The sequence below is a fragment of the Gymnoscopelus braueri genome (genome assembly GCF_963280865.1).
Source record: "Gymnoscopelus braueri genome assembly, chromosome: 19".
NCBI classification, from domain to species: Eukaryota; Metazoa; Chordata; class Actinopteri; order Myctophiformes; family Myctophidae; genus Gymnoscopelus; species Gymnoscopelus braueri.
In genome coordinates this window covers 20,316,707-20,344,318 of record NC_137621.1, presented here as the reverse complement: position 1 = coordinate 20,344,318, position 27,612 = coordinate 20,316,707, and the positions used below count along the sequence as shown (strand labels likewise).

The 27,612-nt window shown below is 43.6% G+C and overlaps 1 protein-coding gene across 3 annotated transcripts; it reads right to left on the bottom strand.

Moving 5' to 3' along the window:
- Positions 1-31: 31 nt before the first annotated feature.
- Positions 32-27,028, bottom strand: rtn1a (reticulon 1a). 3 transcript variants are annotated; one of them, XM_080414868.1, is made up of 9 exons: positions 26,739-27,028; positions 15,189-15,959; positions 14,069-14,791; positions 5,841-6,048; positions 5,592-5,730; positions 5,282-5,351; positions 4,540-4,586; positions 4,188-4,246; positions 32-1,065 (listed from the first exon to the last, which is right to left on the bottom strand). In XM_080414868.1, the coding sequence occupies exons 1-9, from the start codon at positions 26,974-26,976 to the stop codon at positions 1,023-1,025; spliced, it is 2,298 nt and encodes a 765-aa protein (XP_080270994.1). In that variant the 5' UTR covers positions 26,977-27,028; the 3' UTR covers positions 32-1,022. The 3 variants fall into 3 exon arrangements, with proteins under 3 accessions (XP_080270994.1, XP_080270995.1, XP_080270996.1); XM_080414869.1 differs by lacking the exons at positions 14,069-14,791; positions 15,189-15,959; positions 26,739-27,028 and adding an exon at positions 10,936-11,068; XM_080414870.1 differs by lacking the exons at positions 14,069-14,791; positions 15,189-15,959; positions 26,739-27,028 and adding an exon at positions 8,141-8,188.
- Between the last annotated feature and the right edge of the window lie 584 nt (positions 27,029-27,612).

The following is a 27,612-nucleotide window of genomic DNA, read 5'->3' as shown; positions in this document are numbered from 1 at the left end:
GCTCTTTAAGTAATGTGTCTGAGATGACGTCATACATCAAGGTACATTTATTTTTCTTATTCTTGTAATTAAATACATACTGTAAGTGCAAATAGTTAGAGTCCAGGGTCTAAGAACTACATTGAGTATAGTTGAACATAGTACAAAGTTGGACAGTTATTCAAACAAGCTAATATCACGAGATACCCCTTGTCTTCATAGTAGTCGATCAACAGTACCTAAAACATGAGCTTGTGTATAGTTCCTTATGGTTATACAAAAGCAAAAAACCCTACGATTACCACACCTAAGACGCATATTGTCAAATTATTTTGTGCTTGAAAACACCCAAAAGAAAACCATTTGATTTTTATATATATCGACATATACTGAGAGAAGCCCCACCAGCTACCCAGAAAACGTGAAGCAGTATTTAACATTGGCAGCAGAGCAACTCTGTGGGCATTTTGCGTTATTTATTCATTTTTTGTGCCAAACCTTACAGTTTGATGTAAGCGCTGCAAAACAAAACTAAACAATGAAGCGTGATAAAAACTGCACGAAAGATATCAAATATTTACTCAAGGCTTGACTTCATCATGCACTTCATAACAAGCAACACAAAAGAAAAACAAAAAGTCTTGTTTCTTTTTTTTTTTGTACTGCGTTTTGTACTTATCTACCTAGGATCTTGTACATGTTATTAGCTGTGTGTGTTAGTGTGTTAACCGCTATAGACAGGTTGGGTGAGGGCTTCTCTCCAGTGGTTGGTTTTAGAGAACACCAAGATGACACAGCACTATTCCCCCCACACACACACAGATGACAGGGCTTCCCCAACAGCAAGCAACCTGTCTGCGCTGGACTGGACTGTTAAGCCAAATGTATACTTCATCTCATAACTGTGTCGCTTGCCGGAAATGACTGACTTTCGAGCTAAGGCGATGTGTCGCATTGATAGCTTGGAAATCTGTTATTTATGGCGAGCGACAGAGTCATGTGATGAAGTAAGTATTGGGCTTTAACATAATGGTGAGACAGGGTTACTCCTCCTTTCGCTTGGCACCAGGAATCTTCGCCTGGATCCTGCAAAAAGCCACCAGGCATTAATATACCGTAGTCAAAGCAGTAGTCTTAAATCTGTCAAGTAAGTTGATGCTTGTTTTACAGTGTAATTCACCTATGCTGTCTTTGCCCTTAAAGGATCCCTCGCTAATACGCCAAATATGCCTAATATATTATGATTGTCCTCTAATTAAAATGTAAAATTAAAAACCTTAAATATTTTATTTATTTTAGAAACTGTTCATCTTTTGCTCAAGAGGGGCAATGCCCTTCGCAAGTTGATATTTGTCCATGTGTGGTCTAGTCCTATGGAATGCATGTGGAAAAAAACATTTAAAATATAGATTTGATGACTTAGCCTTTGACACAATGCCATGTTTGTCTGGTTGACAGTATGGTCATAGTCCTCTGAGGTGGGGGGGTTATGGGGAGAAAAAAGAAAAGGGGGGATACGGGAAAAAAAAAACATGCACTTCAGTTTGTCTTTCTATGCTGTATCCCAACCCTTTTCTGTAATAAAAATGATTTAAAAAAATATATGTATACCGTGTATATATATAGAGAGAGATTTGATGCTCATATTAACCTTAGGAAGTATGACGTTTTTTATTTTAACATGCATTCCATACATTCCATAGGCCTAGACCATACATGGACACATAGTCCAGGCAAAGTAGCATTTCCAGACAGACTAATTGTAAGAGAATATTTTTCAACAGATATCATTTCTATGAGGTGTCTAGAACAACATACTAAAAGTCCTAAGAAATCCTAGATGCGGAAATATGTTTAATTCTCATCAATTCAAGATGTGTGCTAATACCTCAAGAAAACTAAACACCCTAATGGGCTTTTTTCTTTCTTTTGTCCTATCACAATGAAACTTTCCACAATGAATCTTAACATGAAAACCAAACCTTTTTGTATTACAAGTTTCTCTGAAACTGAATTTGAATATGCAAATTAGCTTAATATATATTGAATATGCCCAAATGTGCATATCACGAAAATTACTTTTCCCCAAAATGTATTATATTTACATTGTTGTTTGTTAATGATATCAAACACACTGATCAGACTTTCATGAACCATTTCATCGAAATATTGTGACTTCATAGAATAACATCAAAAACACCATTCATATGTATGACATATGCATAAATCCGTCAAATCTTCCTCCAACCATCCTACTAACGGTTGATGGCAATGCTGCTTTTGGACTGGCCTCTAACCTGGCTTGGTTGTACCTGCCGGGGGTATAACCCCCACCGGTATAGTCCTCAGGGTCACAGAGGCACACAAGCTTCCCCACCACGACAAGGTAGCAACAACAGGGGAGGTTCTTTTTGTGTTTTTTTCTTATTTATTTATTTTTTTGTGCTTTTTGTTTATTTTATTGTTCTGCAGGCTGATCAGTCATTATTGGCATGAATCTACCACCTATAACATGCCATCCCCAGTCTTCTGGACTCATGCTTTCACTTGTTCCTTTCCATTCATGGATCTGGTAGAACACACAGAGACTGTGGAACTTCACAGCTGATGATGTTGGTGGAAGAGTTTGAGGTTCCACTGGAGATGTGCTCTTCGATACTTTCTCACAGAATCGCCTGTGTCTCAGCATATCCAGCGATTCATCTTTGTCACCCCCATACAGTGAGACTATAGAGCCTTTTCACCTGCTGCAACGATGATTCCTTTTCCGACCTTTTCCTCTGACATTCTAGTCAAGCCGGGCAGGTTTCAGGTTAGAGGCCAGTCCAAAAGCAGCATTGCCATCAACCGTTAGCAGTATGGTTGGAGGAAGATTTGACGGATTTATGCATTTGTCATATGAATGGTGTTTTTTATGTTATTCTATGAAGTCACAATATTTCGATTGGGTGCGCGTCTTGGGTGGGTCGTGTCCCCGATCAAACTGCGCATGCGTCGCATCCACAGAGGGTGGAACTGCGCATGCGTCGCATGTGCCCGTGTGTGTGCACAGTACAGTACAGTACAGTACAGTACAGTACCGTACCGTACCGTACCGTACAGTACAGTATACAGTACAGTATGTACAGTACAGTACAGTACAGTACAGTACAGTACAGTACAGTACAGTACAGTACAGACCGTACAGTACAGTACAGTACAGACCGTACAGTACAGTACAGTACAGTACAGTACAGTACAGACCGTACAGTACAGTACCGTACAGTACGTACAGTACAGTACAGTACAGTACAGTACAGTACAGTACAGACCGTACAGTACAGTACAGTACAGTACAGTACAGACCGTACAGTACAGTACAGTACCGTACCGTACCGTACCGTACAGTACGGAACTGCGCATGCGTCGCATGTGCCCGTGTGTGTGCGCACACGCTGGATCTGTGTGTGCGTGTGCACGCACGAGACGACTCGCGCTAAATGTTGCGTGTGTGTGTGTGTGTTTGCGACGGGACCCGGGGGGTTCCGCGATGGGGGGGGGTGTGGGGGGTTGCCCGTGGGGGGGGGGGGGGGGGCGGGTTGCCCGTGGGGAGGGGTGACCGCGGGGGGTGCCGCGGGGGGACCCGCGGGGGGACCGCGCTACAGGACGTGCAATAACCTTCACCGGGTATGGTCTAGTTAAGCTAATTTGCATATTCAAATCAAGTTTCAGAGAAACTTGTAGTACAAAAAAGTTTAGTTTTCATGTTAAGATTCACTGTGGAAAGTTTCATTGTGATAGGACAAAAGGAAAAAAAAAAGCCCATTAGGGTGTTTAGTTTTCTCGAGGTATTAGCACACATCTTGAATTGATGAGAATTAAACATATTTCCGCATCTAGGATTTCTTAGGACTTTTAGTATGTTGTTCTAGACACCTCATAGAAATGATATCTGTTGAAAAAAATTCTCTTACAATTAGTCTGACTTTTGGGTCTAAAATGGGCTAGATTGCCTGGACTAACATGACATCATCCACTTGCGACGGGTATTGCCCCTATTGAGAGAAAGTTGAACTATTTCTAAAATATATAAGGTGTTTTTAATTTTAGTTCTAGAGGACAATTATAATATATTATTTGGCTTATTGGCCAGGGATCCTTCTAATGATGATGGTGTTTGGACTTGACACAAAAGCTTGCCTGCACATGAATGAAAAGCAAATACTCACTTCCCCACCACTGAGTTGACCTGGGTCCGTATTAGTCCAACGTATTGATCAATCTGCGCCTGAAAAGGGAAGGTCACACAGAGGTTAGACTAAATGTTTCTTACTGGAGTTAACCCCTTTAACCTTGGCATCCCTATTTTGGTTGTCATTATAGGTGAACATTTTCAAAATCTTGTACAAATTTTAAAACATTTCAAAGAATTTCAAAAATGGATCCACAAGCTTTCGTATCGTGAGGTGTTGTTGAGATTGTAGATCTATTTTTGAAATCGTTTGAATAGGGCTTTAGTGGATAAATTGTGGTATATGCAGAATGAGACAGAGTGGGGGAGAGAGAAATGCAGCTTCTCACCTGGTGTTTCTCGTAGACCACAGGCATGGTGAACATGGAGACCACGGCTGTGGGGAGAGAGGGAATAAACTCAAACATGGAACGCACTGTGTCAACTATTTCCCCAGACCACCTCAGCCACTGCAACACTTATCTTGGGTAAATATGAAAAGAAAATGGGACACTGACACTGTACATGCTTGGCAGGCAGTCATTTCTTAATTATTTCCACCAAGGATAAGTTTATAGCTTCTGTTAATACGCTATTGTCATGTAAAGTAAACCACTGACAGACAGATAATGAAATGCATGTTATAATGTCTGTGTTAATCTTGGATCATGGAGCTCGTGCACCCCTGGTAGTTGTAAATCATTGACCGCACAACAGGTCTCTTTTACATGTGTTCTGTGCCGAGTGCGAACCGCCCCTTATTGAGCTTTTGATCCTTTATGCAGAGTTTCAAGATGTACAAAAGGCAAATTGCAGAACAAGAAACACGTCTGTGTCCAAGTGTGTGTGTGTGTGTTTAACAGTTGGGTGGGGTCGTGCACTGAAAATAGAAGACCTATAAGCTCACTAAGCGTCACAGATGCGACCCACTGCGAGCTTGTAGGTTGGCTATTTTTCACACGTGACATGTCGTACAACAAAGCATAAATTAAGCTTGAAACGGGTTTGCCTTGTCACAAATCTTTGGTCTGAACTAGGCTTAGAGACAGACTGAGCTCAGGTGGAGATTGGCGGACAGAGTAGGACCCTCACCTAGAATGAGCAGCGTCAGGCCATTGAACAGAGCACCCACGTAGGTCAGCAGCCACATGAGAACAGCAAACTGCAAAACAAAAACATTTATCATTATAGCCTGCCTGTGTGTGACATACTACTTGGTATGGTACACACTGATGATAATGATGCATCCATCATTATAATCATCAGTTTGACACTATAAAATATAGTGTTAAATCTAGTTATAATTTTGACAGACGTGTGCATTGATGCTCAGGGTTTGCAGCCTTTGAAATGAGTCTGTAGGAAGTGGAGGGTGAGGGTGTGCGGAATTGGGTGGACTGACCTTCAGTGAGTCGACCAGATCCTGGACCAGGAAGAGCCTACGGAGCTCCTTCATACAGGTGTTGGAGTACAGCAGAATCTTGTCGGCATATTTAGTAATCTGGTCTTGGGACAGAGCGATCTCCACCTCCAGGTAGGACCTGCAAGCCAACACACAACACGTTGAACCCCTTCCAGAGCAAACGCTACCTACAGTAGCAAACCCACAAACCTACCGACCCCATGTTCAGCGTTCCCTGACGCTACTCACTTGAAAGGATGTCCCTCATCGGTCTTCTGCACAGCCTGAAGCACGGACTTGTAGATCCTGAAGCTGATGGTGGCGGAGAGGGCAGCTAGGGCGAGGTACGCTCCAACGCTGACCACGCTGAACTGGGTCAGGGAGAAGAGGAGCAGGAGCACACTGCCGAACACGGCCCCCGACTGCTTCAAATTCCTCCAGTAGAGCAGGTCAACAGCTGTGTGGGGACACAGGAAGGACAGTAGGGTTAAGCCTAAATTGCACAAATGACAATAAAATAATTCCCAAGTGATCAACACAACCCTCTAGGCAGTACCAATATGACACTGTGACAGCATGACCTGTATAACCTCACCCCCATCCGAGCTAGACCTGTCTGTCTATGCCCCCCTACAATTTTCAGTGTGGATTAGGCCGCTGCACACTACACACCACACATTTGGGTCATATAACTGGAAGCTGTTCACAACCCGACGTCCTCAGAGATCCCCGGCAGTCACGTGTTCCTGTTATAACCCAGCTTCTTAACCTAGCTTTTCATCAGCGTAAGATGAAGCTCGCTCTACACTTATCACGGCTCGAACGTGTCAGAGTGAGAACTCCTTAGATCAGTTTCTTTAGACCTATATATAGAGCGACCTTTGCCAAAAGATAATAGCTGTCTGCCCCTTTCCCGCAAGTTGGACAAGTGCCACAATAATCTGTTCTGCCACACGTCAGACCACTGGAACTGTTTTAGGTTTGTGACGTGTGATTATTGTCGGTGACCAGCATCTGGTCTTGTCTCACACATGCGCACACATGAAGACCTGCAGAACCCCACCACAACTAAGGTACACCTATATACAGCCTGTTTTCAGACTTGAATTAATGATTGACCTGTATTTCTGTGAAGACAGTGGCAGAAATAGACCCACTATCAGCAGAGCTGTCAGATAACGGCTCAAAGTGACCTGGTCAGACAAGGACTCAGTGGTCAGAAGCACCTTAGAATGATGTTGACCGTTCAGTGCAATGTCACACCATGTTAACTATCTTGATACGTAAAGCATGGCAGTGAGCAACTGCTGTGAAAGTAGTAAACAATAATACTAAGCACCTGAGGCTCCGCCTCCAACGCATCCTGCAGCCAGCAGCCCTTTTTGTCTTTTGTTTTTTCTACATTTGAATGATGCTACCTCCCGTCAAAATCTTCCACTCCCTCTTTATTTTGGGAGGCGAGGGAGACGTGATAACCCAGTGTACCGTTACATCTCAGAGTGGCCGAGAGCCACAGGTCTGTGTTGGCAGGAAACAGACCTGTTTCCATGAGAACTGCTCGTTGTCCGGATCACCTCTACTGACCTAGAACGCCACCCTCCACCACACTACCACCACCACCATCATCTCTCTTCCACTGCAGCTGACAGCGAGTCACAGCTATCCATTGTGACAGAAGAGCTTGTTCGTGTGTTGCCGTCTCCACACCTGGAATCTCTGCAAGGTTTTTTTCTTTTCTTTTTTTTTTTACAGTGGAGGAAGAAAAGAGAGGAGATTCTGACGGGTCTCCTGGGTGCCTCTCTGCCTCCCTGAGCCCTCCTGCCTGTCCGCCTGTCCGCCTGCTCTAATTTTAGCTGTGGAACTGTGAGCAGCATAGTGATGACGGCCATCTTTACTTTATACCAAAAGGCACCCGTCGATGCCAAAAGGCAAGCTAAAACTGGGTGCAGAAAGGACGCCCGCTTTTACCAACCCTGAATCTGTTCCCAGAGTCACATTCAGACTGCTCCCGTGCTACGGGAAAATACTATACACTGCCCTCCCTTATCGATAGGCAACATTGACCTACAGTATCTGTCCCTGTGATCAATCACACTAATAGATCCCAACCGATTAGAGACTGGACTCAGTGGGACCACATCTTTCTCTACACAGCTGTCAAGAGTGCCACTCCCCACCGGAGATGTCCTCACTGCCACGGCTCCCAAACTCTGTCCATGTTTCTATGGATTTAAACGGAGATGCTTTGAGGGTCACACACACACACACACACACACACACACACACACACACACACACACACACACACACACACACACACACACACACACACACACACACACACACACACACACACACACACACACACACATAATCAGGCACAGGTAGCACACAACACAGCGGCTCTAACAGCAGACAGACAGACAGACAGACGGGACAGGACAGTTCTGCCGGAGATGAGAGTGTTGACAGGCAAACGGCGAATGTGCCTTGTGGCGTGCTGCACAGACGGAAAAGCTTTAGCGAGTGCTGTAGAAGCGTGTACTGACCTGCGGCTCCCATGGCTGAACAGGGAAAGAGGCAGCTGCTTTATTCACAGACAAAAGGAGAGCTCTGAGGGGGGAGTTCCCCCCCCTGCGCAGGAGGGGAGGAGCCACTGTCACACCAGCCAATCATTGCAAGCCCTTTGCATGGGGGGGACTAAGGAAGGTGGGGGCCAGCCAAACAAGGGGAGCGGTTTCCAAAGAACCAAGCTGCGATCCAGCACACACATAGACACACACACAGCCTTTCCTATGAGCCCTTTTATAACATGGCTTTAAAGCTCAGAGCAATGAAACAAGTGACAAAGACTGCAAAGCAACAACTAAAATAAAGACTCTGTATCCCGTATCCAAAATGGCGGACGGTTGTCTCCCTTCACTACAAGAAGATGGAGTTCTTTCTACTATCTCTTTTATGCATAAAATCAATATCACGCTGACAGTTTGTGTGGCTAGCGAGGGGCTGGATGTGACCAATAACAAGGATGTTGTGTGAAGATGAAACATGTGAGCTAGAGCTGGCTTTGTGCCTGCTCCATTAAAATGCCTCGGCACCAAGGATCTGGTGAGCACCTGCCTGATGCAGTTACCATAGTTACCGTGCTCCATTTTCTGTCCTCCACTCACTGAAAGATGGAGAACGAGAGGAAGGGAGGGGCTGAGAGAGGGGGAGGAAGAGCGTTCCTTTGGGAGCACATATTCATTTGCTCTGAATCTGGGGAATCAGCAGTGGCACATAATGTGTCTCCATACCCCAATGGCCACAGACAGCCACTCCCTTTATTGTAGAACACAAAAGGACAATCGCAATTTAACATAAAGGCAGCAGTCGTCAAGATTATGTCAACAAGAGAGACACAATTGGTGTTAGACAGGTTTGAAAAATGTCAACGATGGAGTTGGACGTTACTAGTTCTAGGCCAACATCGCGGCCAACCTGAGTTTGTTTTTCGATGGTAATCTCAAAAATCAACATTGTATGCTAGAAAGAATTCAGAGCTTACGCCCTATCCCTCACCCTGGTACAAGTGGTTTAACCAGCTGTCAACCTGATTTATACTTGGTTGCGCACCAGTGTCGCACACCTAGCAGCCGATATACAAGCTCACAACGCGTTGCACTGCGACGTGTTGTGAGCTTGTAGATCGGTTATTTTTTTGTGCGCGACACCCACCCGTGCACAACTAAGTATAATTCAGGCTTTATGATCTAAGTAGCATTAACGACCAAAGACCAACTGGCCAAACAACAGTACTAGTCTATATATACATTGTCAGGTTTGTAGAACTGAATGGAACATGGTTGAGGTTTTCAGTGTCAGAGAAAATGAACAGAAATTGTGTAAACAGGAAGTACAGCAGCTGCCTGTCAAGCCATGACTGTTGATAGTAGTATTCCAGCTTCTGATAATCAGGACACCAGAGCACGTTTAGCTCTGAAAATAATGATGTGATTTTTCCCCTCTTTTTTTCTTTTAGTGAAGCTAGTTTTAGCCTGACCCCATTATATCACTGAAGAAGATGTTAACACTGCCTCAAACCAAACCATCAGATAGAACAAGCACAGATGCAGAAGGCCTATGGCTTATGATGTTCTTTTACAACAGCCAGAATCACTTATACAAAACAAAAAAAGAGCTTACTTGAAGAAAACCCTTAATTTCCCCCTTATTTGTGCTGACAGTATCCCAGTGGTGGTAAATAACCTGGGGTGAGTCAGCTTTAGAATGTAGTGTGCCCCATCAAGACAGGCTATTATGTCATTCACCTGAAGCGTGCATTTAAGCCACATCAAATGTCCAATGAGACCCAAATGAAATGGCAAATATTTGCTTTCTCATGGAGGTTTTAACAGTCGCCACCTAAAATCGCTGATTGTTGGTCCGTTGGTCACGCCATAGCATTTTGTCGCGCCATTGCATTTTCATCCGTTAAGTAATAAATCACAGAAAATGGCAGTGGCAAATTAAAAACACAAGCAGTGGGAGGGGAAAAGAGGAAGCCATTTCCCTTCTAAATCCCTCTTTCTGGCCAGCAGTGCTGTTGGCCCTCTATGCTATGGAAAGAGACAGACGGAGACTGCGTCTCAGTGGCCCAGTCTCTGCAAGGTGCCATGGCAGCCATGGAGGAGAGAGAGGACTGATGTAATCATGATGGGTGTGCCTGTGCCCTGGTTTCCATGGAGACAGTTCACTGGTGCCGTTTGGATGCTCCGACTGCTGCCTCATTAGACAAACACAGGCTCACTGATGAACACCATAAAATAAAATAAAAATAAATAAAAAATGACCCCACCCCCGCAGAGCCTATGATACTGTATGCGGAGTGGGGGGGGGGGGGGCAATGACACGCCCTTGTCTAACGCCGGTTGTTGCTACATTAGCATGCACAAAAAACAGCCGTCTCACGGAGAATGTGTATTTTAATCAATCCAAATTGCCATTGTTGTCTCTTAGCCGTCACCCCCCTGCCCCATTGTTTCATCTGCCATCAGGGCGTGTCCGTGCAAGACAGGAAGGGGGGTGCAGGTAAACAGCGCTGTTTGCTAGCCCAGGCCCTGATGAGACAACACAATAGGCAAGAGATGTATACATACAGTACATGCATGCAAGGCACACACACACACACACACACGTACACACACATTCCCCTACCTCCTCCTACAACTACACAAGATTGTCCATACCCAAAGGCTTTCATGCAGAGATATCAGTTCATCTGTCACAGCTAAAAATACACACTCTAACACAAACAGTGCACACACACACACACAAAGAAAAACAGGTCAAAACACATCGGTACCCTGGCCCTTCCAGCCGGTCCAGGAGCATTCCTTCTTGGTCACATCTGTAGTGGCCTGCATGCTGATGATCGCTTAATGTCCCTGATTTCTTTCTCTCTCTCTCTCTCTCTTTTTCTCTCTCCTCCGCTTTTCTTTGTCTTTCCTGTCGTTCTCTTCGGTTGCGCTGACTCACTCACTCATTCCAGAAAGGCATGAATGGTGGAAGGACAGGGGAGAAAGGCAGGCTGAGGCGAAAGAGAGAGATGGAGGAAGGAAGGAAGGGAGGGAGGGAGCCAAGGTTTCCAAGGTGCTGCCGGCTTGCGGGGCACACAGACTGATGCTGCGGAGCGGTGCTAGCTAGGAACAGAAGGAGAGGGCGAGTGTGTGTGTGTGAGGGGGCGACCGGATTGTAAACACCACACCACAGTCGGCACTGCAGCGAATCATCCATGCAATGATTAAATACCTGGGGGAGGTCTTTTTTTTTTGGGGGGGGGGGGGTGACTAGGGTTTTTCTCGAAAGGGGAGGTAAGCACCTTTTCAAAATAAAAGTCCCAGCAGAGTCTCAGAATTGACTATTACTGGGGGCAGGGGAAATGAAAGGGTTAACCCGCATATAAGCTTTGATGAGACACAAAAGAGGGAGGATGCACTGTCATGTAATTGCTAGCGTGCACCTCGTACCTAATTTGTAACGTATTTGATCAAGTATGGTACATTTCTGTTTATGTGATTATTATTAATAAAAAGAAGGAATAAAATGCGCAAAATAGCTAATTGCCAAAAGCTACATAATATATATAATAATAATTCGGCCTATTGGCACTTAACCATTAATGTTTACTGTATACCTATGATGTATACTGTAGCCATGATGGTGCCTTAAAATTGCTGATCTACAATATAAATTACGTGTCGCATCACGATGCTTTGTGAGCTTGAGCTAACTTGTAGATATATTTTTGCTATTTCTGAAAATGTTTGGAAATCTTCCTAATGACATGCCCAAAATAGGGATGGCAAGTTGAAAGCGGTTAAAGGAGATGACGTCAGGTTGCCTAGCATTCAGACTGTGAATGTTCTGTGTGGAGTCTATAGGATTAGACTGGAGAGCATACGTTGCTAAGGGAAAATCTGGCAAACACTCAACTCCGCCTTTTTTATTTGTACAATAGGACGTTTAAGCTTGTAGCCACAGATGCAAATAGCTATTTTCACTACACCTCACTGATTATTGAAGTCTGAGCCAAAGTGCTTGTCCTTTAATAATTCATAACCGTGCACCCTATGCAGTATATCACACAACAGTCTGTGTTTAATGTCTTCCGGACATATTGATATATGTGCATGTATCTTAGGTAGGGGTTTAGGGTGGCCCCTCCAGAATGTATTAGCAATGCAAATGGTCCCACAAAGATCTAAAAGGCGTAAAGCAGATTGCTTAAAAGCTATGTGTAATAGAGGGATACAACACTGTCTCCAAGGAGATGGCATCTCGCACATACAAATTCCCACATAATAAAATACAGCGTAGGGCTAGACCCGAATTAATGCTGTCATTGGTCCCGTCCCGTCCCCAACTATCCACCACCCTGTAGACAGCACACCACACCCCCCCTGTCTGGGCCTCCCTGCCACAACAACCAATAGACAGGGAAAAAAAATGCATGTATCTGAACTGAGCCTTAGCATGCTCCCTCATCACTGTTACCATGGCAACTGCTGTGGAAGTGCACAGACTGGAACATGATGTCTGCTTGCCTCCAGAGCCGCCAAGGTGCCCTGCTCCCTCTAGTGGTGGAAAAAGAAACACTAATGTGCAAAACACACATGACCTGCTTTTTTTCTTTTCTTAGGCATTTCCAGAACCTTCTTTTCATCTGTTGGTAAACAAAACAAGAGGGGAGAGGGTCTATTCAACCTTGAGTCAGTATTGTAAGCCTCTGAATCTAAAAAAAATACACACCGACCTAACCATTATTGTCCTCCCTCGTGGTTGGAGTAAAGAGCACGTACAAGCAACGCACTACGCAGTTTCTTGAGGCACGAGGAGCCAGTGCAAACAACAATTCAGATGTGATCTCTTTATCGCCAGATCTATCAGGATATCAAGTCCTATCCCCTCTAAGCCTGTAAGTCGATGTGTGTGTGCCCCAGTTTTCAGCATCACAGGATTACATAAACCTGACAGTCAAGGACAGATGATAGAAGACAAAATACTGCTGCTGACGTCAAATGCCTAGCTTAAGCATTGGTCACTCAAAAGTGTCCGTCACGTGTGAGTTATTTCACAACGGGTCACCATAGGAACGTGGTCGGGAGACAGATGGCCAGTTGGGATGTGGGAGTGTGAGGCAGTTTGCTTTTATTATAATTCTCTTTTTTTTTATAGATTTCGCTGCAGTCTGTACCATTTCCGCTGAGAGCAGAGATTATGATGTACTGTTTTGGCAACGTGTGCTTATTTCTGTGTAGCTGTTGATTGCCATGTTAGGAATTATCTCACTTGCCTCATTCCCCAGTGTACCAGCAGAGGGAAGCAGATCTTATAATCACACAGAGCAGGCAGTTCCCACCCACCCTGGCATCAAGGCGCACACAGAGCAGTGGAACAGGCCGTCCCTCACAGCAGCAGCAAGCAATTTCATTTCCTGGCTAGGTCAACAAAACAACGCCACAACGCATCATGCTTGCACTTCACACACTCGGTTAGGATGCAAACAAGCCCAAGTGATGTTTGCCCTAATTGGAGGCATGGTTGGTTATGTTGTGAATAAATTTCCATGCGTTGTCTTTTTACCCTATACAGACAATGGGATAAGCTTTTAAAAACCCAGTAAACACACATACGATGGAGCGTCCCCTCTGACACAAACACATTTGAGTAGATACTTTACAAAGCTACCTGTTCCATTAGCTGATTGCACTACTTCATGAAAGACCATAACGATGATGAAAGTGGCTTATAAAGCCCACCGCTGCAATGAAAACAAAAAAAAAAGATTACAAAAGGGTGTTATGGAACCAAATGGTCCCACAGATGATAACCACGAGGCTGTTTCAGGGGGCTGTGTATTCACCAAGTGAATGGTGAATTCTAAAGTGTCAACCCAAAAACACTGATGAGTCTAGAGACGAAAATAGATGACTAACCTTTCTGTTTGTCAAAGCCTTCCAGCAAGATGGAGGGGGGAGCTTTCCCAATGTCTCCTTTAGCCTCGCCGGTTTTCTTGATCTCGCTTCCCAGGTCCTCCTGTAGGGGCTTCTCTGGGCGCACCTCTGGGGGCACGGCGGCAGTGGGGGGCTTGGGCTTGCTGGGGCGATCCTCCTCTGTCTTCACTGGGGCCTTGATCTTCTCATCGGGCAGTTTGATCAGGGGCTCGGACGGAACCACCTCGGGAGTGCTGCGGGGAGGGGGAACACTGGGAACCAGAGGCGAGGGGGCGGTGACTGCCTGCTTGGTCCCACCGGAGCCTACCTGCTCTCTCTTGGGGCTCTCCTCAGACGCAGACTCAATGAAGAGCTCACTGTCAAGCTCTGCCTCTCTCTCCTCCCTCAGGATGCTGTAGGCTGAGGGCACGCCATGGTTGCCAGTCGGGCCAAAGCCCCCCTTGGCAGTTGGAGGGTTGTCAAAGGGGTTGGTAGACTGGCTGAAAGTGCCCTTGCCACCAGGCGGCTGGGAAAACGGGTTGCTGCCGGCGGCCTTGGCGCCGGGCGTGGCTTCGCGGCGGAGGGGCTCTTCAGACACCAGCTCAATCTCTGAGTCTCCGGACTCAGCGCTGCTGCCGTCCTGGTCCCTGCTGCTGGCCTTGGTTCCTGGGCTGATGCTGGGAGGAGGAGCAGCCTTGAACATGTCAGGGGAAGGGCATTCTTTTTCTATGCAAAAGGAAGGGAGGGAGAAAGTATGAATGAATAGAAAGTGTTTTATTCAAATTCTCTCTGAAGGTCAGTAAGATAATAAACACTGATCTGTTGGTATTTATATATAAGCCCATAAATAATTGTGAAATAGGAAATTGTGAGTTATGAAGTTGGAAATTAGAGACAAATCTGAATTATTGTAATATACAAGTCAGTATGTAAGATTCACACATTTTTACTCAGTGGTGGAAGACCAGACATCTGTTTTGTCCCATGTGTCTCAGAATCAGCTTTATTGTCACATCATAGGTTTATATGTGTAAAACTGTGAGCGCAAGCTCCATCTTTTTTGTTATTTCAAAAAAGAAAAAAAAACTACAGATATCTACATATATACACAAAGCATGCCTACCTGTAGGTGAGGCATTGGGAGTGGAGGCTGGGCTGTTGTCCTCTGGCTCAGATAACGTCACAGTGGGCACACCCTGCAGGCCCACGCTAAGGACATTTTCGCGGTCTGAGACGCTGCCCGCCGGAGAGGTCCTTGCCGCTGGCTCGGCCTTGGCTGCTGTGGGCTGGGTCTCCATCAGGGTGATTTTCACAGGGCTAGCCGTCTGAGGGGTACCACCCAGGTTATGGTAGGAACGGTAATCTGACACCTCCTCGTCAGATGGCTCCTCCACGTAGGGGAAGGAGTGAGAGCCCAGTGCTGAGCCTAGATTCTCTTCTTCTTCCTCCTCCTCTTCTTCTTCTTCCTCCTCCTCATCTTCCTCATGTCTTCCAGGGTTCTTGTCCATGTAGCTGACCAGAGATTCCTGTCCGGAAGATGTGGTGTCCACCAGGCCCTGCAGGAGCCCCTTGCTCTGGCTGTGTAGGTCATCGCCGTGGCTGATGTCCATGTAGTTGTACGCCTCGGTCTTCTCTGAGCCCAGGAGGGACTTGGGCTGCATGTCGTCTGACAGGTCAGAGGTCATCCTGGCACTGGAACTGAACATGCCGTAGGACTCATGGGAGGAGAAGCGATCCTGGGAGGAGGACACCGAGGAGGTCTTGGTGGGCTTCAGGTCGTCTGACAGGTAGGAGGCCTCTTGGCTCGAGGAGAAGCCCTTATTGGACAGCAGTGAGGTATACACGTCGCCGTCGTCGTTCATTGGCTTCCGGAACAGTCCAGACATTGGGTCATCTGGAGCGACAGAAAGAAGTGAAACTCAGCAAGGATCCACAGCACCACACAACTAATTGCATTTTCTAATCTGACAGCTCTGTGAACAACAAAACCCCCATGAATGTCTTTCAACTCAGGCAACGCACGAGGACATTCCAGGCAATATTGTGTAAATTAGGGAGTCAGTCAAGACAGAAATGGGAGCGCTCTCTGTCTGCGTAGGTCTGCCTGTGACACGTTCAATTAATGACAGAGACAATTAAATGAACAAGACCATTCTAGAGCCAATGCATGGGCTGGAGACATATTGTGGCAACGTGAGAGCAGGGGAGAGAGATGGGGGTGTGGGGGTGGACGGTCTGCACAGATCAGTGAGGCTGCACTAACAGAGGGAACTTGTACCCTGCACTGGACAAAGGCACATTGTTTGGGCCCTAAAAGCTCTGGTGCCAGGGCCGGATTCTGGTCTAAATCTACAAAAAGATGCAGTGGGTGTACTCTCTTTAGTGCAGCCTCGTGTCTGCTTTGTAATCTTACATCCCCACTGGGTTATACACACACAACAGTAACAAAGATAGTCATTCAAATCATTTACATAGTACTTTTCAAAACAGCTACAAAGTGCTTTATACTTTTTTGATAAAATAATACATAAAACATAAGCATTAAATAAAGCAATAGATCAGAGCATCAATTATATAAGAGCTGTCTGTAAAGTGAATTAACAGAACTGTTTTGAACTGTTTTGAACTGGTGTTGCTACCCTTAAGTCCTCAGGCAGGTCTACGAATACAAAAAAGATAACTATTTAATCATTATTATATAAATATGCTGTGCAACATGTCTCTGTAATCATGCAATCACAAGTGTGTGTGAGTATGCAAGCATGTTCATGCATAATATGCACACTCACATGTGTCAGTAGGAGATAGTTCTGTTATGCTAAGATAAACTGTCTGCTGAGAGCAATATCCATTTGCAACAGGTCCCTGTAAAGTAATTTCAATGTCCTCCCCCACCATCCAACAGGCTTAAAACTCATGGCAGGGTTGCATGCACACATGTATGCTGCATACATGCTAGTGACTAGCCTATTCAAAAATGATAAATCATAATGGCATTACTGTAGGTCAGTCTATTTTACACAGAGCACTTAGCGTAGATAAAACTGTTAACAATACAAATTCCATCTCAAAATCTGCATGCGAAGAGAATATTGTATTCAATGCACAAGTATATAGTGTACATACAGATATACACATAGACCCAGGCACAAATGGAACAGAAGTTAATTAAATTTCAAAGACATAAATCATAATTGTTGTGTATAAATCATAAATTGTAATCTTATACCACCATTGTTAATAATGGCTTATTTTTTAAGAAATGAACTGACATCACTGTTTTAGTCAATACTGGTCATGATTGTCAACTCACATGGGGGTATGTTTTGTGCTGAAGTGAAATATAATCACTTAATGTCTTACTGAATAATTAATTACAATGCATGAGAAACATTAAGGAAAGTTATGTGAGATATAATCTGTTGAGAGCCTTTATTTTCCCCGAAGTGACCATATCACATATCAAAGTCAAGCAAGACCACGTCAAGTCATTTTCCCCTGTCTGTTAAGTTAAGTCTGAAGTCATCACATTTAAACAGACTGTGGCCCACATCATTAGGACTTGGTTGGCAAACACATGTACAAGCATACCGGCACATTCTGTACATTACATGCATATGGTAGATCTTTATCGCATGGCACTCAGTGCTGCACTTGGTTCTGTGTTTCAGTAGTGTGTTGCATGCAAGTCGTAGTTTATGCCTCTGCGAAGTGATTTCCCCTGCTCTCCAGCCTGTCAATCTCCCAGGGCAGCGGTGCTGTTATAAATAGGCTGGGTCCAGCTGCTGGGTTGAGTGAGGGGGGGTAAGATTTAAAATAGGAACCTTGAGGCTAACCCTAGAGGAAGCAGAGTGAAGGACAGAGGATCTCTAGATCAGGACGTCCCGTCCCGCCCCGCCCCATCCTTCCTCCTAATAGCTCCACCACCACTTCCCCCTGCTCCCCCCTCCCATCATTAACAATACATAATCCTGCTGGACAATGGCATGACCACTAACTCAACTCGCCAGTGCTGGGGACACTGGGGAGTGGCGACGTAATGTGATGAACAAGCAACCGGGCAGTAAATGTCTTCACTGCTGAACTTCATGTCTACGTTAGCGACATTTCCGAACCGCCAACGCACACAAGGCTGCTTGTGTAACAGATGGGTGTTGCAGCTTTCCAGCTGAGTGCGGTTCAGTGGGATGAGGGCCCTTTGACGTGCTGCTAGAGCCCAGCCGATATGTAATCCTTTAGTCTTCTTCCACCACATGGAGCCTCTCGGCCATCACCCCTGATGGCGCTGGCATAATCTACCTGTCACTGACTCACTGTAGAACCTACCTACTGTACTAGTGTGGGAAGCACTGCTGTGTGGTGGGGTGAACTCTGGTGCTGTGACCTGCCGGCAGTCCTGAGGACTCTTAGTTATAGATAACAACCACCCCTCCCCATCCCCTCCCACCACATCAGCCTGTTCTATGATGTGATGCTGGGTGAGTCGCTAGCCATCAGTTGCTAGAGGCATGTTGCGTAAATAATATCAGGATGGATGGAGACCACGAGGGCAGTGGATCTGGGAAGCCTCCGAACAAGCTCAGCGTGTCAAGACGAGGTCGTTGTAAATCTGATGATGTGGCGTAGCACTCAGACACTGAGGAAAACATCTAGAACAACAACAACCATGAAAAACCAAGGCCAAGGAAAGTGCTTTTCCCTTGATTCAGGCAGCATTGGATGGACATGGGAGGAATTCTCCGCTCAAATTTCTTTTTGCCACATCATGCCACTGAGGAGGGTGTAGTTAAATAAATAAGGATGTGCTGGGAAGGGGGTCAGTCCTTTTGTTGTCCTCTACAGAGCCAGTGCAGATCCCTCAACTAATGCAGTCTGACAATCTCTGCTATGCCCGGCCTCTTTAATTAGAGACAAAAACATGAGACAGGAGACTACATTGAAAGTACTGTAGTGGCAAGAATGAATACAGGATTTACATACAGCAGAGGGATTTCCTTTTACCAGACTGTTATTTTGTGACTCATAGCCATAATGTCAAACCCACAAATATAAAAGTATAGGTAGGATAAGCACCCTACTTCACAGCCACCTACTTTTCTGAATGACACAATGATGCATATTGCCATGGATACCATAACCAATGCATGTTCATATCGAACAAACATGTCACGACGAGGTCCCCATGGATCGATTACTTCCTCTTCTGTGTTTAACACGGAAGCATATAGCATAGAATGGAAATCCTATACATTTATTCCTATAGTTATTCCTTGTTAGCCATGAGGGCCTGGTGGAGACACAGGAGATGTTACAGGTTCATCAGGCTCAGAAACCTCCTTATATTAAGCCTTGTCAACAACAACCTGTACTGAATATCAAATGAACTGTTTTTTTTTGTCTGCTCCTCAGGCTGTCTCTCAGGATTTAAACGTCAACATCTGTCAATCCATTAGACTAGAGCCATTAGATAATGACGTCATAAATCCATGCATGCCTGTCTCTCAACCCTGGTGGAGTCACCTTTCAGGAATCCTCTTTCACTCCTTTGCCCTCCTGAAAACTGAGCTGTCGAGATGCTGAGGCGGCATGTGGCACAAAAGAATACATTTGTTGTTGTTATTGTTGCTTGTTGTATTTTTAATTCAAATCCGTCATACTGTGTATACTTAAACATAAACAAACTTAAAAACAGAAAGAAAAGACATTTCGGAGAATCACTCTACTAAAGGGAAAAACTATCAGATACCGTTAGCTTGTCAGGAAACACACATACACACACACACACACACACACACACACACACACACACACACACACACACACACACACACACACACACACACACACACAAAGTATATACAGTATATTTGGAGTAAAACTTTATGAAAGTCCATAAATTCAAGTCTCACTCATTATCAGCACTCTGAATAATGTTTTTTGTATTTTTTATTTTTCATGCTTTTTTTTGTACATAGTGGTATTTTTTCTCTGTATTTTTATGTTGATATTTGAACTGTTTGGTTGCTACTATATATGTCTATGAAATTAATTCAAGGACCCCAACGGAAACAAGTCCGCAAGAACTTTTTTGGTCGGACCTTTTAGACAAAAGTATTATAAATGTAACTGTGTTGTTTTACATTCTTTTGCCTAATAAAATTTTCAATCAATCAATCAATGAATGACGGATAGACATAGAGTTAAAGTCTTAATTATTAAAGCTTATTGGTGTTGATGTAAGGAAGAAACATAGAGAGCACAAAAGGGGCTGCACAGTGCGAGCTTAAAAAGAATAATGGCCGGTCGATAAGAGAACAGCTGTTGGGGGGGGTGATGAGTTACAATTGCCCTGAAATATATTGATCCATGGCAGAAATACATTGATCCATGGCAGAAATACATTGATCCATGGCATACAATTACAGTAAGAAAACTCAGGTTATACACCATCTTTAAGACTCACTGAATTCCACACAAGACAAATGTTGTTGTTCCAGTGGTCTTGGACAAGGAAAATCAATGTGCAAGGCTGCTTAAAGCATACAATAAAGAGTCATCTGTCCTCCATTCAGATTCTGAAGTGGTGGAAGGCTTTGGTACCCCAAACGTCAACTGTATTGATCCTGTTTTGCTGGCTAGGATAGAGCAGTGCGGATGGATGGATGGATGGAAGGATTGAGGGTGGATCCAGTCTGACTGACTGCATACTGTCTGCTTTGGGTCACAGCTGTCAATTAAGGATGCTCTAAAATTGCCATTACATTGGATGGTGGCTCTGAGGGCGGATCTATGCAATTAAGGTCTCATTTAGGTTGTATTTTGTCGTACAACAGTGCATTATGCAGGACAAAATAGATATCAAACATAGGCTACACACAGTAACCATGTCAGATAGTGTCCTTACAGTAATGAACTGTTACCTCAGATCGATTTAATCTATTGGCTGAGCAGAGTGACCATCATGTGCCACATTAGAAATCTTCATGGCTACCGGCACAAAAGAAAGGCTAAGTCTATTGTACATCTTGGGGTAGATGGATCTATAATTTCCCCTCCTGCTCAATTGCCCCACAATCTCCATGGGGAGGGGGTGTGAGTGGTTGCCAATGATAGCATCCAGCTTCCTCGCTATACGCACCTTCGCCACCTCCTCCACCCCATCCAGGGGCTGGAAGCTGGCCTTCCTGACCAGCTCACAACACCTTGCATCGCAATGCATTATGAGCTTGTAGATCTGCTATTTACGCTATGTTTAAAAGATTATGACCATTTCATTGACCGTTTAGGTGACGATATAACGACATGCCCAAGATAGGGACACCAGATTGAAATAAGAGTGCGGAGACAGTGCAATAACCAATTGACATTACTTTAGACAGGTGGTAAAACCATGGTTGCAGACCATCATAATACAACCCTATACAGACGACGGTGTTAATAGGCTTCCAGTAAAATGAAACAACATTTTAAATCAATTTGTCAAACACTTAGGTTGCTGCAAATCCATGATGATCATATAGCCACTACCTGGTTGTGCTATGAGGGCATCATATGATCATAAAAATAACTTGTTTTTTATTTGTGTGCATATGGGGATGGACAGGGAGGTTAACTGTCATCCAAAATAGTGTTGTTGATACAATAAAATCTGTTATTTGTTACTGTATTTGTTTCCTGTTATTTCTGTTATTTTATTGCAATTTTTTGTGTGCTAGTATTTTACTCTGTTATATTTGTATAATGGGATGTAATAAAGTATCTTAAATCATAAGGTTTCTTGGCAGTGTGTCCTTCATGCCTTCACTTGTGTCCTTCCCTCAGCACTCGCTAATTGGCCGTGGAAGCTGAGGAAGATGAATGAGATAGGACTGCTGGCTGGCAAGACCCAGGATGATCAGAGAGACCCAAGTCATCCTGTGAGGCGACACCATCGGAGAGGCAAGCACATATTATAGTTAACTCTTGTTTAGCCACAGAACCTGAGCACATTATTTATATAGTGACAGCTTACAGAGAGTAGCTGCAGATGTGGTGGTGGAGGATCGGGGGGACAGTGGAGCAGATGGTTACACATTTGCTCATGCCTGGGAGTTGCCCAGTGCAACCACAGTCCTAACTGATCCCCAGAGGGAATTTGTTTTTGATTCCCTTTTTGAGGAAAGGAAAGTTCTTCTCCGGGCTGCACCTATCGATTGTCTCCTTAGTGACTATTCTAACGATTACTTTTTTGATTATTCGAATAATTGAGAACTGTGTTTTTATTTGATTTATTGGGGGACATTCAACAAATCAAAGTGAAAAGATCTAATAGATATTTTATAATGACTAAATTGATTAATCACTTAAGCTCTATTTTATACTTTGTCGTACCACAGTATCGTGCAAAAACAGCGATTTGTTTTTTTTATACAAAAATCAATTGTTTATAATCGATTAAATCAATGAGTTCAATTAATGCACCCCTAATGACTGTGCCCAGTTTTTGCCCCAGACGGTTTGAGCATATGATCCGGTGACCTTCCCACAATCAGGCTTATCGGCCATTACGACCCTATCCCCTCCCCCTGCACTCCCTCATATCAGCGTGCTAAACCTCTAAAAAGGTCTTGCACTGCCTGAGCCCCCAGTGGGAATAGAGAGAGTTCTTCTCACTAACAGTAGCTGCTCTGTGCTTGGCTATACAGTCTACTAAGTGCTGTCTGTCTGTGAAAGATAGATATGGAAAAGTCCCAGCCAGCCGCTATGCTGTCTCATCCTTGGGTGGTGATGTAGAGGAAATGGACTACTCTAATCCACCTATCAGGCACTGGGGTTGTTATGAGAGAGCAGAAAACAAAAACATGTTTGGTGTGTTTGATCTTTAATGACTCATAAGCGCTGGGTAATTTACTGAAAAAATATCGAAACCCACTTCTAGAACCAATAATCAAATTATCAAGAAGCAGTCAACAAATCGACACAAATCATTTGAAATAGATTTTTATAATCTACTAAATCGATTAGTCTGATTAACCACTTAAGCCCTGTATTAATCTTCATTGTACAATGGTGGGGTGCAAAAATTGCTAATATAGCCAATCTACAAGCTCAAAATGTAATGTATCGCGACGTGTTGTAAGCTTGTAGATCTGCTATTTTCACTATTATTATTTGTTTAATATAATGATTCATTCATTGTAATTGAGACAGAGGTTTGAAATAATCATGATATTGATTTGAAGTCATATCGCCCAGCCCTGACACAGAGTAACAAAAATGGAGCAATTCAATACAAATGCCTTTTCACAGGACAGTCTGGAAGCTGGTAGACAAGGGAATGGATGGGCTTGGATGACAAAATGGGTGTCATCATTTGTGTGCAAATGTTTTCTTCTCTGCCAGAGGTCAGGGAAACATTAGAAGAATGACCATCTGAACTAGTGGGGCAATATTCTGTGTGCTTTTCAAGGCAAAGACATTTTTAAGAGTCAGACTAAGTCATGATGCAGAGATGATGGAAGTAATGTATAAATCATTTGAATTATTATAATGATGGTAATAGGAAATAGTGATATGAGCCTTTAGTCTTGATACTCCTCACATAGCTCATCTTGATACTCCTGTGGTAATTGGATACATCATGCAACTTAAATCGGCCAAAGGTCTAGGGATGGTTAACTAACTACTGGTATAAGAAAGGACAGACAGCGTTCTGGTCCCTCTAGAAGTACAGTAAATTCCTCAGTGTTAAATTAACTTTTAAAAAATTAAAAAGACTGTTAAACGTTACCCAAATGAATGGGTCGAAGTGGGTCCATCTTTACAATCTCAGAGTTAAATTAACAGTGGGGATTTTCCTGACTGAGTAGGGCAGTTTCACAGCTCATACTGTGGTCAAGGCTGCCACTTGATGAAACGGCCTTAAGCTTTCCAGGACTGAACTGTAGGGCTGAATGAACCATCATATCCAGTGCACTGGGGAGGGGGGGTCGGGAGTGAAGGTCCTTGACAAAGATCAGGCCAGACTTAAAGCCAGTCCTTACCAGAGCTAAATGTATGCTCTCTGTCCTGCTATCTGTGCAGAGATCTCCACACTGTGTCCACCAAGACTACAAGTGACAGAGCAAATTAATGATGATATGGGTCAAGCTGGCAAGAGCAAGTTTAAGGCAGGTTTTTCAATGATAAAACTTGACTGCTGATAGACTGTACTGTGTTTTGTAATACTATATATATATATATATATATATATATATATATATATATATATATATATATATATATATATATATATATATATATATATATATATATATATATATATATATATATATATATATATATATATATATATATAATATATACAAAACAATAATATATGTAATAGACTGTACTTATATTCATCTATATATTAATTGTTGGGAGACTTGATATACCGTGGATCATACTCAGTATTGAGTGTTGACATTCAGAGACCCAGTCCAGATATCTAATGTCAATCCCGATGGAGAGGGTGGTGCCTTGTATGGTTTCCTCCGCCATTGGTGTGTGTGAATGGGTGAATATGATGCACATTGTAAAGTGCTTTGGATAAAAGTGCATAAATGCACCATTTAGCATTAATCTTATCTTAAAAACTATTCCTTTTAGACAGAGTTAAGGAAAACATATGAGAGACTGCATTTTTAGATAGCCTATGTTATTTTTGCCTGTTTAGAATAGATCATGAAGGTGGAAACGCTTGGCCAAAGTGAAGAGGAAGCTAGGCAGAGGTTTGAAACACCATCTTATGAATATTTCAGTGGAACCCTGAATGAAAGTGCAGGGCTCCAGTTCTCCAAGCGGCTGGTGAGCCATGTTTCCTTGGGATTAAAAATAGCAACACACGCTGAGCTGTGATGTGCTGTGCTGAAGAGGGTGATGAACTTAGAACTGAAGCATGATTGGTGCTCCCTCAAAAACATTACTTTAATCAGCCATTGAATGTATATAAGCTCACCCTAGCCCACAGATCCTTCTCTCATAATGAATCAGGCTACTTGTTACTCCATGACCAAAATACGCTTCTGCTCAATGACGTCAAGTTCCTTGAGACTGTGATGACTGTGACGGACAAAATACTCAGTTGATTCTAGCCCCAAATGAACACATTTGCTAACCGTTATTATGAACTCTGAACACCATAGCCTTATATTGCTTTAATGATGCATACAACATTCCAAATGAGTTCTCCTCACGGGCAATGGCTTAGTGTTGAAGACAAAGGGTCTGTGTAATCGCATAGGAAGTAAAATGTGTTGTGTTTGTTTGATCTGTTAATAACTAGGCTACTACAGTAGCCTTTTCCAATAAGGCTCCAAGAACAACGTTTTCAGTGTGTTCTGACATATAGCTACCCTTTTTAAACTGAAATCCAGAATGGCGAATGCCATTCTTTTAAATGATTTTCACCAAAGTTTTCCATATTGAGTCAAAAACAGTGGTGGAAAGCAAGTACATTTACTTAATTACTACTTAAGTACAACTTTTAGGTACTTTTACTTTACTGGAGTATTTCTAATTTTGTATACTTTTACTTCTACTCCACTACATCTCAGAGGCAAATGTTGTACTTTTTACTCCACTACAATGATTAGAAAACGTAGTTACTAGTTACTAAGTTACTAGTTACTTTGTAGATTTGGATTATTATTACAAAACATATATTAACCACTTCATCGCTACATACATTTCAGCCATTTCAAAATAGCTGGTCTACAAGCTCACAATGCGCAACGCATTGTGAGCTTGTAGATTTGCTATTTTCAAACGATTTTCATTCATTTGAAAACTTTAAGTATATTGTTATCCCTTTTGTACTTTTACTCAAAGCACAATTTGAATTCCATACTTTTACTTGTAACCGAGTATTTCTACATTGCAGGATTGACACTTTTACTGAAGTAAAAAAATGTGAGTTATTTTTCCACCACTGGTCAAAAACAAAGTACCTACCTACAGTAGGCTACATCATGGACGAAAAATCGGTTATATATAGGCTGATTGTTGCACTTGCTTCCAACTCTAGTAGGCTAGCCTAACGGTACGCAAACACCCCAGGACAGGGGTCTTCAACAGGGGGTCCGGCGGGACCCCCTCAGAGTAACTACAGGGGGTCCGCCAAATATTTGTGTGGAACATTAGCCGACAATAGCAGGTCTACAAGCTCACAACGCCTCCTGCTGTGTGAGGCTGTGAGCTTGGAGATCTGCTATTTTCGGAGAATCTGTGTAGTGGGAAAATGAGCAGACCAAGTACAGAGCCATATTTAGTCAAGTTGACTAAATATTGAGGGTTTAAGGTTAACTAATCTGACATTAGTACACACAATAACATGAATCCAATAAAAGATCATGAGTGTCAAACCAGTCTATGAAGCTTAATCTGCAACACATTTGTTATACAATATGTAGTGGGGGGGGGGGGGGGTCCCTGCTTCATCTCTCTCTCAGCTAAGGGGTCCTTGGTCTGAAAAACGTTGAAGACTCCTGCCCCAGGAGATGTGGATGCCTGTGGGGTCTAGACTGTGATAATAACAAGGCGTTCCCCCTGGAGCAGCAAACTACACCTTTGTTGTTGTATCAGAACAAAGTGAACTGTATCTTCTTTTCTCGAAATAAAAAGTCACAGCCTTTGATCAATAACTCGTCTTTACCTGTAGATGCAGTTCCCATAGCAACGGGAGGAGGCCTTTTTTGCCCGTCGTCCTGAAATTGATGAAATTGTTGATCCAGGACGTCGCCGCCGCTTTTGGGCTTCGGCTCCTCACGCAGCTCGTCGAACCGACGGGGCGGCGCGCTGCCAAACAGGCCGTTCCTCTCATAATCATCCCCGAACCATGACTTCCCCTCCGGACCACCGAGCTCCTCCTCACCGCCGGGCTGAGCAGACATGCTTTTATAAGAGCGATTACACTCGCTTGTGTAACAACCGCGGGTTTATACTATAAATCTGAGCCTCTTATGGTGCAAGAAGAGAGAAGATGCTGGAAACGAGCAGCACACAGCGACACCTGACTTGTCTGTCTTCTCCAGTACTGTGTGTGTGTGTGTGTGTGTGTGTGTGTGTGTGTGTGTGTGTGTGTGTGTGTGTGTGTGTGTGTGTGTGTGTGTGTGTAGTCAGTTGTTGATGTTGTTGTTGAAATGCCACAGACAAGACACACAGACAACACGATCCGGCCGGGAGCTGGAGAGAGTGGAGGCTGATTGTTTTAGTTCAGTGCCTCGGTACTGACGTCATGCTGTCAATGGCTACCGAGATGGTTGGCACTTATTTGGGGCAGCAGAGCAAATGGTGGAGCCTATCTCATCATCTTAGGCATATATATATATATATATATATATATATATATATATATATATATATATATATATATGAAGCTTGGTGAAATCAAACTGTGCAGGCTACATTTTGAAACATTATCTGAAAGAGGGCCCAATTAAACAAAACAATTACATAAATATGATTTGGAAATGTGCTGGAAGGAAGTTCTTGTATTTACTATTAGTGATTTATTGCATCTAATGAAC

Bases quoted from the DNA above. Each gene is read 5' to 3' on its own strand.
- rtn1a (XM_080414868.1), bottom strand. From the start codon at position 26,976: ATGTCTGCTCAGCCCGGCGGTGAGGAGGAGCTCGGTGGTCCGGAGGGG. The intron at 5,731-5,840 runs GTGAGTAGCGTC...GTTGGCTTGCAG, and splicing joins GATGAGGGACATCCTTTCAA to GTCCTACCTGGAGGTGGAGA. The intron at 4,247-4,539 runs GTGAGAAGCTGC...TTCCCTTTTCAG, and splicing joins TGGTCTACGAGAAACACCAG to GCGCAGATTGATCAATACGT.